The sequence below is a fragment of the Triticum aestivum genome, chromosome 2B (genome assembly GCF_018294505.1).
Source record: "Triticum aestivum cultivar Chinese Spring chromosome 2B, IWGSC CS RefSeq v2.1, whole genome shotgun sequence".
Classification (NCBI taxonomy): domain Eukaryota; kingdom Viridiplantae; phylum Streptophyta; class Magnoliopsida; order Poales; family Poaceae; genus Triticum; species Triticum aestivum.
In genome coordinates this window covers 522,035,980-522,048,014 of record NC_057798.1, presented here as the reverse complement: position 1 = coordinate 522,048,014, position 12,035 = coordinate 522,035,980, and the positions used below count along the sequence as shown (strand labels likewise).

Here is a 12,035-nt window from a genome sequence, read left to right as displayed (position 1 = left end):
GCAATGAGAATTGTCTCAATACAACTGTTTTTGCAGATGGTCCTATGTTGCAATGCACGGTTGTATATGTACGCTGCTGCTAGATCGATGAAATATCCCATGTTCAAAAAAAAAAACATCAATCAATGGCAACATGCTACTAGTAGTTGGCAAGAATTCCTTTTTCACATATTCATTTTTTCTGCAAGCTCCACCTTATATAAGTTTTTTTTGGCGAGTACACCTTATATAAGCATGTCATAGTTTGTACATAGTATTATCTCTTTGTAGTTAATACATGTGGTCCTCTTCAAATGTAAATTCGGAGTTAAACGAGAGGAAACTCTTTGTGGTGTAATAGAAAGGACCTTCTTGTGAAAAAGGACAAATGCTTTGTACTGTAGAACCAAATCTGCCTCTTTATTCTTAAAAAAAGAAAGAAAATTTCCGCCTCTTTATTTTGGCCATGCGCGCCCTTCGTAAAAAATCTCCAGTAATTTCGAAATGGTTGGCCTATAACCTAAAGCGCATCCTCAAAATACGCCACTTCTCGTCTCTCTCTGCCAAACCCCTCTCCTCCCCTCTCTTGCTGGCGGCGGCCGCACCCCAGCAATGGCCGGCCCGCGGTCGTCGCCGTCACCGCCGCCGCTGCAGGCGCGCTCCGCCGACGGAGGCGCCCACCTGTCCCTGTTCCTCGACACCGACCTTGGCACGCACCTCGCCCTCAACGTCGCCGCGGACTCCACCATCCGCCGCCTCAAGTGTACGCCTCTCGTCGCCTCCCCTCCCCTCCTCCTATCAAACCCAAACCGGGAGAACTTTATCTGATTCGCCTGTTTGCTTCCCCGCAGCGCAAGTGGCCGTGGAGCACGCCGCCGCCTTCCCCGACCTCGGCCCCGTCGCCGTCAAGTCCTTCCAGGTTCTAGTTTACGGCTTTGATCCTTTCCATGTTTTTACATGATTTTTTTATCTGGATGTTAGAGTAGTAAGCTCCTCATGGTCTCTTAGATTTCGTGTATTTTGACATGTAGTTTGTCTCGTGTATGGACGTTTCGGTGTAGGTTTTCCAGTATTTTGTTAGGTGATCAGATGCTTTAATATGGGCACGTTTTACTTAATTGGCGTCTCATCAGCTGGGAGCATAGTGCCTCCAAACCCCCAAACCTCAATAAACCCTGCCTCCGAATTAGTGTGTATGGTTCTTCAAACGCCTAATGGAGATTGAGCCAACTAACAATTCTGGTTTCTTTGATAAAAAATGCAATAGATGGCTATCAAAATTTACAAAGTTCATTGAATATGTACATGAATTGTGATTCTTCAAAGATGTATATCTTGATTCTGATAGTCAGGCAACTCATTTCCCCCCTCGTAGTCCTGGACTGAATGGCATGTTCTTCCGAAACTCCATACAGTTAGCATGTGCAATCTGGAGACCCTCAAAGGGTAATGCAAGTTTCTAAATGTGTTAGTATTTCCGCCAGGTGCTACGTAAGGGTGCAATGTACCACCTCTCTGATTCGATGGCAGTGAGGAGTGCATTTTCCAAAGTCAAAGCTGGGTGCTTTCTGCATGTCAAGATGGCAGCAGTTGCGACGGACTCACACTACTGCAGAGATGAGGATAGAGGGAGATCAAGTAGAGGTTGTCTTGGAGTTGATATGGACAAATGTCTTATGGAGTTGCCTGCAACAATATCAGGTGGTGTAAATCCTCAAATGCTGGAAGGTATTGAGTTAGCATCCACTGTGGCATTTGAATTGTATTAATTGTTGTGTCAAGTTAGCATTGCTACTGTTTTGTAGTTTGCTTATTGTTGGTTAATGTCTTATTCTGGATATGAGGTTAGCTATTCAGTTGAATTGATCATTCAAGTTTTTTGTGTTTCTGAACCGAACCTTTGTATCAAATCTCCTGTGTATGGTCAACCTACAGCTCCTTCTCACTCAGTGGAGGCTGTGGATTTCTTTGACATGCTCGAGTCAGAATGTTCTTTCTCATGCATATGATTAACCTCTTGTGAGTATGCATGTAAGTTGTAAAAATTATGCTGTCCGTAGTTGTATCGTCTGTTGAGTCATGAGGTTGAACCTGCTAATATTGTTGATTTCCCTTCATATGGTTTATGCTGAGTTATTTTAAAATCTAATAGTTCATGTGCTTTTGTAGGTAGTGAGGAGGCTGCAGCATTGCTTAATGTTCATGCACATGATGCAGTGCCAAATGATGTGCAGCTGTCATCCTCGTCACATCCGAATACGGAAACAAAGAAGGATGCAGCAGTAAGCCTGGCTACTGATGTACAAACAAATTCTGTGGCAAATGTCAGTAGATTTTCAAATCAAAGCAATGTGGCCCTGGTTGGAGAGGAGTTTCTCGCACGAAAGGAAAACCTTCTGCATAGTGTCGAAGACCATGATCTTGGTGTTGTTTCTGGTGACAAACAAGCGGGGATAAGGGAAGGAACAGTGGGAGAACTTCATGCACTGGATGATCCCTCTCAGGAAAAGGAGCGCAAAAGGGCTAGAAGGGCTGATTCTGTTAACACGTCAGCTGTAGATCCTGTTAGAGAAACTAATGATTACAAAACCAGGGATGTGAATAGCTTGGATAAGCCTTCGTTGGAAACAAACACTAATTCTCTTGGGGTAATTCCAAGCAATTCTTTTCAGCAAGAATCACATGGAAATGCACAAGAGGATCTAATCCAGCCTGAAAATCCAGTCATTCCTGGAAAGAATAAGAAAAGGAAAAAACATCAGTCAGTCTCTCCCAAAGATGTTTCTTCCCAGGAAATAACAAAACCATCAGCTGGAACAGTGGAGGAACCAAAAGCTTTAGATGGAGGCCTGCTTCATGAAAACCAAGGGCAACAAGGTGATGGTGCAGATAATGTTGAAATGACTAGCAGAGACAAAGCAATGGTCAGACCATCTGACATGCATCTTCCATCATCACAACTCAGTAGTGGAAGCCAGTTGGGTACTGATGCTCAGGCAACTACTGATCTAGTTGCTGACAAAAGTAACATCGATATTGTACATGAAGGATCTGGAAATCAGGCAGTTGGAGAGACCAGTAATTCCACTTGCAAAGTTGTAGCTCGTGAAGAAACAATTGCAGAAGGAATCAATGATGAATATCATGATGAAAGAGCAGTTGAGGTAAGCAACATGGAGAAAGGAAGTAAAAGCGAGAATGTCTTGGATATGGCAGATACAACCGGTAATATTTCTCATGAGAAGAATTGCCAGGAATCAAATAAGGTTAGCTCTGTTGGCCTATCTTCCATGGATACTGCTGAAGCAAAAGACCAGTCTGGGTATAGCGAGAAATCAGCCAAATCAGATATAGTGTCTACTCAGGGGGAGATCTTAGATGACCCTTATAAGCGGCACATCGCAAGTAATGTGCAGCGAGGGGATTTTAATGTCATAGAAAATTCAGATGGTGATGGAAAGCTGAAGAAGAAGAAAAGGCGCCACTCGGAGTCTTCAAAGGATGGTCCTACTACTCAATGTATGACAAAACCATCTGGCTCCATTGCAAATGCTCAGGTGGAGACTGTAAATGAACCAAGCAAGGTGAATCAAGGGGATTCTACTGTAACAGAAAATCCAACTGGTGATGGGAAGCGTAAAAAGAAGAGAAAACTCCGCTTGGAGTCTTCAAAGGATGATCCTTTGACAAAATCATCTGGACTCACTACAGGTGGAAGCTCGGCACAACATACAAGTGATGATCCCCTAAATGCAGAGCAAACAACACAAGGCACTATAGGAGAAGCAACGGGTAGTGATTGCAGGAAGCTTGATGGAACCGCGGATGTAGCAGCAACCAATGTGATTAATGAGGTATTGGCAGATTTAGGATGCACAGACAACTTAAGTGGAGATCCAGTAAAGGAACATACTGAAGGTGTTGTTAGTGCAGCCTTACCTCCGAAATATCCAGCAGATAATCAGTCTGATGATCTTAATGATGTTTTGACTGAGAATACAGTAGTGCCAGCTGATGGCAGAACCAAATCCAGTAAGCGTCAGAGAAAGAAGACTTCATTAAAGCATGTCTCTACTGATAGCAGTAAAGATATTCAGTCTTTGGGTGTGCAAGTCAGACAGGTTCCCACAGAGGACTTGGAAGGAGGAAATGACACCAAAGAGGAATTGCTTCTGGAAGGTTCTTCAATTGATGCTCCTGCAAGTACTTGTCAAGTACTACGGCAGAAAAGCAAAAAGTCTTTGAAGACTCAGACTCCTACAATACAGGAAATAAATCATCCTACACATGGACAAGATAATCAGTTCATAAAGGATGACCAGGAAAAATATGTAACTGATGGTGGGACTCATAATGACAAAAATATAGTAGGAGCTCCAACAGAACCATCAGTAGTTCATAAAGATGGCACAATTATCACACGTGATAAGCCTAATGCTCGAAAGGGAAGGAAGAAATCTTCCAAGACCGAACTTCAGAGTCAGGATACTGCTTTGGAACAAGGTTCTGTTGCAGATTTGATGAACTCCAGTGCTCTGGAGGGAGCAGCTATTCCTAAAGGTTCTGCTGGTGCTGTTGAACCAAATGATCCTGCAGCGATTCGTTCTGAAAATGGCAAAATTAATTTCTTGGACCATTTTAGCCCCAGTGGGATGAATGGCCCATCTGTTTCTGCAGAAAACAATGATGAAACTACTATAAAGGAAGTTAAGGGCAAAAAGAAAAGCAAAAGAAAACCAGATATGCAGTCTCAACGTGCTGGTATTATTGAACCAAATGATCTGCCAGAATCCCATCTTCATATAGATAAAACTAGTGTAGCTGATCATTTTGATACTGGCAATGTGGGTGTGCCATCTGTTTCAGCAGAAAACACGAACAGAGAAGATGGTAATGTGGAAAAGGCCAAGGAGAAAAAGAAGAGCAAAAGAAAGCAGGATTTGGTCAAACCCGAGTCCGAAAACCCTATTGGTAATAATGAAGACACTGATAATTGTTCGCAAAATTTGCTGCATTCTGTTGTGCAGAAGGGAAGAATAGAACAGGGCAATGCAAAAGAGAACAGTGATAAAATTACCAAGAATAATAGTATGCCGCAACAGGAGACCGAAGCAGAAAACATTAACAGAGAAGATGGTAATGTGAGGAAAACCAAGGAGAAAAAGAAGAGCAAAAGAAAACAGGATTTAGTCAAACCCGAGTCTCAAAATGCAGATGGTGGTAATCAAGATACTGATACTTCTGCACCGCAGAAAGGAAGAATGGATCGGGGCAATGCAAAAGAGAAGAAGGATAAAATTACTCAGAATAATAGTATGCTGCAACAGGAAAAAGAAGATGCCACACGTGATAGCACTCTTGAAAAGAAGCCCCGCCAAAGCAAGGTTGGTGCTGACAATCAGACTGATTTGCCCATTGAGAAGGACCATGCACCCATGGGCAAAGAACAAATGAACTCTACTTCTCAGACAAAGCATCATGGTAAGAATAGAAAACATGACGGGTCTATTGATGGGAGGGCAAATGGAAATCCTAAGGTTGTAAGCAATGTTGTTCAGAGCAGTCCCATGAGCCCACAAGCATCAAATGAAAGCACTTATGGCACACCAGCTGTTAACCGATTTAGAGTAGCAGTTCGGAAAGTTCCAAGAAAAAAATATGAACAGCTCAATGACAAATCCAAGAAGGATACCAGTAAGAGAGGCGCTAGCGCAATTTTCAGTGACACCATAAGTGAAGACTCTGATGAACTATTGAACACCATGGATGAAAAGGCTGGCGTGGAAAACTCATCAGATGATTCATCCACATCTGCTGACTCAGGTAGGAACATGTAACATGGAATAGGTACTAGCTGGCCAACTTTATGCTGGATTGCATTTGCACTTGTTATGCATTTATTTACTTACTGAATATAACTGCTTCTTATCTTTTATGTGTTCCTCTGCCGTGGTGAACTCATTCCAAAATTCTTGCTTTGCTTTGATAAATTCCCCTTTTCAGTATTCAGTGTATCTCCAGAATGGCACACAATACACTGACTTTGCATCTGATGATATGTCCACTAGTGGAAATTGGCTAACTGATGTGCATTCAACAGGAATTTCATCCACGGCCTGGGAGGGAAGCGACGTACCTGATGATGAAGGCATTGCATCGTTGTAAGTTCTTGAATCTGTATATTAAAAATAACTAGTTTGGATAGAACTGCTTGACTAGACGAACTAGTTTAGCACACTGCAAATGTGAACAAGCGAGCAGGGTGCACATTAATGTACTATGGTAGCTATGTTGTAGCCGTCTTGTATCCCCACTGGGCGTAGATGCATGCACGGTAACATTTTGGATAAAACTGCTTGACTAGATGAACATAGTCCGATTTTCGCCTTTTCCTGGTCTACAACGTTGAAGCTTGCTGAGACCTGAGTTGCTTTGATCCCATTTGTTCAGGTCACAGAGGAGTGACATCAACTCTGTCCTCCGAGGCTCCAGTAGCTACAAGAAGGCGAGGCTGAAACCAACCGAGCTGCTGGAGGACACCGAGGTGCCTGATAGCCAGCCTCCAGACAGTCTTTGGGGCTGAATCGGACCTGGTGCTTAAATCAACGCGAGTCTCACGCAATTCCCAGTTTTTTTTTGCGCATTTGTGGATTTAGCTGCTGAACATGTTAAAGTGAAGTTCACACCTCCAGATGTATTGAGTTTGTGGTCGTGACTGTCCTCAAAATTCGTCAATTGTCCTTTTTACCGTGGCTATTTTGGTGTCCTGTTGTTGCCTGTGGATGAGTTGACGAAGTTTGTGGAACAAATTAGCCGGTAACAAATTCACAGTCAAGCTTTGTTTAATGCAATTTCTCCTCGTGATATCAGAGACAAGTTCAAATGTTTACATTTTTTGTAGTAGTTTGGATTGCTTATCACATGTCACGTGGTAGTTCAAACGCTAACATAGTAGCGAGACCTTGCAAGATTTCTCATAAATGTAGTCTGCAAAAACCAATAGCAGCAAATTACACAACAAAACTTGCAACAACTCAAGCTACACCTAAGAACGCTCAAGCTGTTTCTCTTTTACACATTTTTACAGAGCTGGTCTCTCACTAGCTTGTCAACTACGTACACAATACACAGCCAAAGACTCGGCTATCACGGGGTGCGAGCCTTCCTTGTTACTTGCGCTTCTGGATCTTCATCCGTGATGTTTGCCGTCTTCCCAACGGATTTCTGGCTAAGCATTCGGGCAATACCGCCTCTCAACCTTAACGCTTGGGATCCATTGGCAGGCAAGCTGCCACCCATCGTCCTCTCGAGCTCCGACAACAGAGACTTCACAAGAACATCGAAACGGCGCTTGGATGTAGGATATCTCGATATCGACTTTGTGATTCCTTGCAATCTTTGATGATACAGAGAAAGAGCAGGCGGTTTAGCAAATATCAGTGATAGTGTTGACCAAAATGAAAGAATGAGCAGGGCGGTACCTTCGAGCAAATGCGTCGATTTCTGCTTTTTTCCGCTCATTCAGTGATGGCACATGAGGAAGAGTGCCCTTGAGGTTACTGGGCTCACCAACCATCAGGACTCGCATTTTGAGGTATTCTTCCTCTTCTTCTGTGAAATTCTCGGCTTTAATTTGTTCCTTGATGATCATAAGAGGGTCGAAGAACCAGTCAAAGAGAGTGCTTTTAGGCCTATTATCAGATGTAATCTCAGCACCATCACCTGAATATGTTCCAAATCAGGTCAGGCTAAGGTAATCATAACACCCTTCTGGTAGTGGTGTAACAAGAAAGTTTTTATGTGAACTTACTCAAGATTAGGCCATTAGAGTTAGATTTTGCAGACCGAAGGAGGGCATTAAGGATTACATATGCCGGTAATCCAACGTTAAGAACCCCACTGCCAACTTTGCCTGACTTCGTTTCTTGGATGTCTTTCATTGTTATCACTCCTTCGTTCACCAAAATCTCTCCCTGCCGCTTGCATTCAGCAAATAAGTGGTCCAGCATCTGCATAACAGCTACAATCGGTTATATGCCCCGATTCTGTAAGTTCAAATATTATCAAGGAATAGAAAGCAGTAGATAATGACATTTACAAAATTGGATAACCTATTCCCAACATGTGCTATTCCTATTGGACTGTACAGAAAGTGAAGCTGGTCACAAGACGCAGAAGCATTGTGATCTACTCCCCCCGCCCCAAAATAAGTGTCTCAACTTTGTACTAACTTTAAATGACGTAAGGAGGGAGTACTGATGTATTAGCAAGAAAAGATAACCTTGAATGGATTGAACTCATCCATGCTGTTCTTAAATGATGTAACACGGTTTAGAGGTTTCTTTCCTTCTTGGTTCTCCTTGTCGAATGAGCCTGGCTTAGATAGGTGACCACCATGTGAAGAATCTTCATTTTTCTGTTTCCGATATTTCAACCTAGAGAGTTCAAATGTCAGTACAAGAAACCTCAAGTTATTTATGATTTGATCCAAAGGCATGCAATATGGTTTATGATTATACCTTGGAAAGCAAGATCCCGGTGCCATGTCAAGTACATCATTCGTGTACTCATCAAAGATGGACACAGATGAGACAGCATAAGAGAGTCCCATGACTACAGAGGATTCCTGAGAAATCAACATGAGCAAGGCTCCATGACTTCAACAAGAAAAAGGATATTGCCTAGCATTTGCCACTAGATGATAATTTGTGTAAGTACAAGTTGCCATACCTGGTAAGCTACAACTGCACCAAACAGGCCTAAAGGAATACTGGAGAGGATAGATGCAAGAACAGCCCCTAGTACCGCAAATGGCCAGAGAAGAATAGCAAGACCTGCGAATGGCACACATGCTGTCTCCAGAAAAGGTCCTTCTCTCCCAATCAAATCCTGAATCAGTCGTTTCCACCCTTTGAAAAGCATCACAGGGCACTTGTAGATGGCAATTAGTGTGAACATTATTACATCCAGTATGAGTCCACAAGCAGCAGACAACAACGCCCCAGGAATATCAAGCAATCTGCAGGAGATATTTGTACTCAATATTTATAGTTCATAATTCTTCAAGGAAGAACAAAAAGAGATGTGCTGCCTAAATACATAGCACTGCATCTAGGGCTCATTTCTCTCGGCTATGAAGTCAACCATAAAAGGTGCTAGTTTGCATATGTGATGAAGGTCATATAAGTTAAAAGCTAGTACTAGACACAAACAGGAAGCAAACCTTATCTCATATGGCTTTCCACCAGGAGGTGTCTGAAATCGAAGGTCATCCATAATTGAAAAATAGGAGTGGAAAAGCATGTCTTTCAAATCCCTGACCACTGTACAACTCCCAGTAATAGTGCTCCAAGTTCCATCCTGCAGTTTTGAGATGGTAGACATGTAAAATATGTTCTAACAAAACAGGAGGGGCATAAATACAAAGGAATGGCATGTTTCCAGAAAAGAAAATTTACCACAAAGCAATGAACAAATGTATTTTCTTTGCCTTCTCCAACTGCATCGAATGTGGCCATTATTGGTGCTAGAAAGCCATATAATAATCCAGCCAAAACGCTTCCCGGGATGCCAACTATCAACCATAAGAACATGATCACAGTGGCAGCAACAAGAAGTAGAAGCTTTACTACAGGTCCAACCATTCTGGTTCTGCCTTTGAGAAAAAGAAGACACATAATATGAGTATTTGGACGCATATTAATGTGCTTGCTAAGGGTGAAACTGCAGAATATAGACACTGTACCTGATGATGCAGTAGTATGTCCAAATCAGATGCATAGGCCATAACCCAAGAATTAGTGCAGATATTCCGATTGCCATAATAAGGCATGCCCAAGGGCATAGCAGAACACCTGTTAGAGTTGATTATATGAAGTGAGGGGACACGATACATAGTTTAAATATGTAGAAAAATCAAACAAAGATGAACTAACAACACAAATAGAAGTATTTAAGCACATAACATCGTTGCACTTTCAGATTTTACATACATTGATCCCCATGAAACTTTGTCACTCATTTGCAAATCCATGTGTGAACTTGCATTCACACATCAACAGCCGACATAATTGAACTGAAAGCTTTCGAAAAATACAACAGATCCACAAGGTCAAATATGTACTGAACACTTCGTGGTTTCATTCGTAAAAAAACAAAAAAAACATGGACGCAATACATACTAAATACTTCTATAGACGAGACAAAGAGAACATTTTCTGAGACTAGTTTCCAATTGATGCTAGTTCTGACAAAACAAGCACGAGATATTTTTGTGCAAGAAACCACAAGATTTTTTAGGTTGAAGCATATGTAAAAGATCCCATATAGCCTTATGGGTGAAAGATTTTTTAGGTTGAAGCATATGTAAAAGATCCCATATAGCCTTATGGGTGAAAGTGCATACTGTCTGTCCATAAAGGGTTATTTGATAATTATTAAAACATAGACACTGTTATCCAATAACGAACAGAGTAAACTGAAATGACACCAGTCCATCAGTTAAACCAACAACTACTTTTCAAAGCTAATAACTCAAGCCAGGTCACAATCTGGTCATATAGCATAACTAAAGCTGGAACAACATAGTGAGCAACAGTTTTAGCTGGGCCTAATTAAGTGCTCCAAGAAAGGAGAAGTACCAGCCTATCAGGCATCTACACAAGCAGCAGAGAAATCAAGAGGCTGGCATACAAGGCAAGCAAATGTACAGGCACATAGGACCATTCCATTTTACTCACACATGACAGATCAGACTTGCACACTAAAAGAAGCAACAGAGTAGAGAGACCAGGATGTCACCTTTAATGAGCCCAAGGATGAAGAGGCCGCAGAAGTAGGGCAGGAACTTGATGAAGGTCCAGAGAGAAGCCCAGAACCTGCTGCTACTAGGCGGCTCCATTGGCAACTTCTTCTTGAGCCTTGGTCGGAGTCGGACCAACCAAGAAGCAGGAGCCCGAGGAGGCCAAGACTCCAAAACACCCCAAATTCGGAGCACCAAGGAGTTTCAGGAGAACCAGAATCCTCCTCACCAGGAATCCTTGGTCACCCAAAACTTGGCAAAACCTTGGACAGTTGGGAAGCAACGAGCGAAACCCCAAACACAAGCAAGGCTAGAATACCTAGATGCCTTCCTGGGAGGAGTAAGAGGAAATTGCACTGTTTTCAACAACCGGGGACGAATTTCTCATTCAAACCGGAGAGCAACAACGACATCTCGGCAGAAAAGGAAGGGAGTAAAAATAAATCAAGGACCAGGCAAGCACGGACGGACCTGACTGAAGATTCGGACCACCCCAAGACGATGCAGGGAGGGACAACCTAGGAAGGACTAGAGTGCCAGCGCCAGCAAGACGACAGGGGCAGTGGGCCCTCCCTCCGGCGGGAGACAAGCCCGTGCCGTTGGAAAGCTTGGTTGGAGTTGGAGGGGAGCCTTGCCGACGCAAAAGCGCAGGGAGATGGGATAGATGGTCGGGGCCGGGGCCGGAGTGGTTACACCAGAAAACGAGCAGCGAAAGGAACCGCCACGGCGCCCATTGGTGGTGGGACTGGGCTGGCTCGGCTGGCTTCAGAAACCGCCCCGGGGGGCGAAGGATCCGATGCTGGGCGGGCTCCGGGGAGGTGGGGAGGAGGGGGAAAGGAGGGACTGTGGTGCAGGCGCAGATTCTTGCTTCCTTTTGGGTGGGGTGCGGGTGCAGGAGGAGGAAGAAGGGATGTAGATTGCGTCGTGGAAGTGGAAGCCTCGTGCTCTGCTTCTTGTTTAGTGGGAGCTTTTTCGGCTGCGGTTGCCGTGGAGGGGGAGGGGGTTTGCGGTGCGCGGCGCAGGCGGAAGGGGAAGGCAACGGCTCCGGACGCGCGGGGCGTGAGACCGACGGGAGGCGTTAACACCGACCGTTTACCTGGGTGACACGGTTCATCAGGTACGTACTGATGACATGTGGACTCTTTGCCTTTTCCTGCCCAGCGAGGGCGACGTGTGGACTAGGGTCCTCTAGCGGGTCCCCACGCGCTGATGCTGTCACAGATCTAGGGAAATTACCGGTGACTTCAGTTCTGTG

General features: G+C 43.8%; 2 protein-coding genes across 3 annotated transcripts; one reads left to right on the top strand and one right to left on the bottom strand.

Annotated features, from left to right (window-relative positions):
- Positions 1-518: 518 nt before the first annotated feature.
- On the top strand, positions 519-6,855 carry LOC123045794 (uncharacterized). The gene is made up of 6 exons (XM_044468969.1): positions 519-742; positions 831-898; positions 1,464-1,707; positions 2,149-5,802; positions 6,080-6,140; positions 6,430-6,855. The coding sequence occupies exons 1-6, from the start codon at positions 592-594 to the stop codon at positions 6,560-6,562; spliced, it is 4,311 nt and encodes a 1,436-aa protein (XP_044324904.1). The 5' UTR covers positions 519-591; the 3' UTR covers positions 6,563-6,855.
- Positions 6,856-6,935: 80 nt separating this feature from the next.
- LOC123045795 (uncharacterized membrane protein At3g27390) lies at positions 6,936-11,826 on the bottom strand. 2 transcript variants are annotated; one of them, XM_044468970.1, is made up of 11 exons: positions 11,252-11,826; positions 10,780-11,111; positions 9,725-9,833; positions 9,438-9,630; positions 9,203-9,339; positions 8,710-8,998; positions 8,499-8,605; positions 8,261-8,414; positions 7,790-7,988; positions 7,461-7,701; positions 6,936-7,375 (listed from the first exon to the last, which is right to left on the bottom strand). In XM_044468970.1, the coding sequence occupies exons 2-11, from the start codon at positions 10,877-10,879 to the stop codon at positions 7,126-7,128; spliced, it is 1,779 nt and encodes a 592-aa protein (XP_044324905.1). In that variant the 5' UTR covers positions 10,880-11,111; positions 11,252-11,826; the 3' UTR covers positions 6,936-7,125. The 2 variants fall into 2 exon arrangements, with proteins under 2 accessions (XP_044324905.1, XP_044324906.1); XM_044468971.1 differs by lacking the exon at positions 11,252-11,826 and having other exon boundaries at positions 10,780-11,217.
- Between the last annotated feature and the right edge of the window lie 209 nt (positions 11,827-12,035).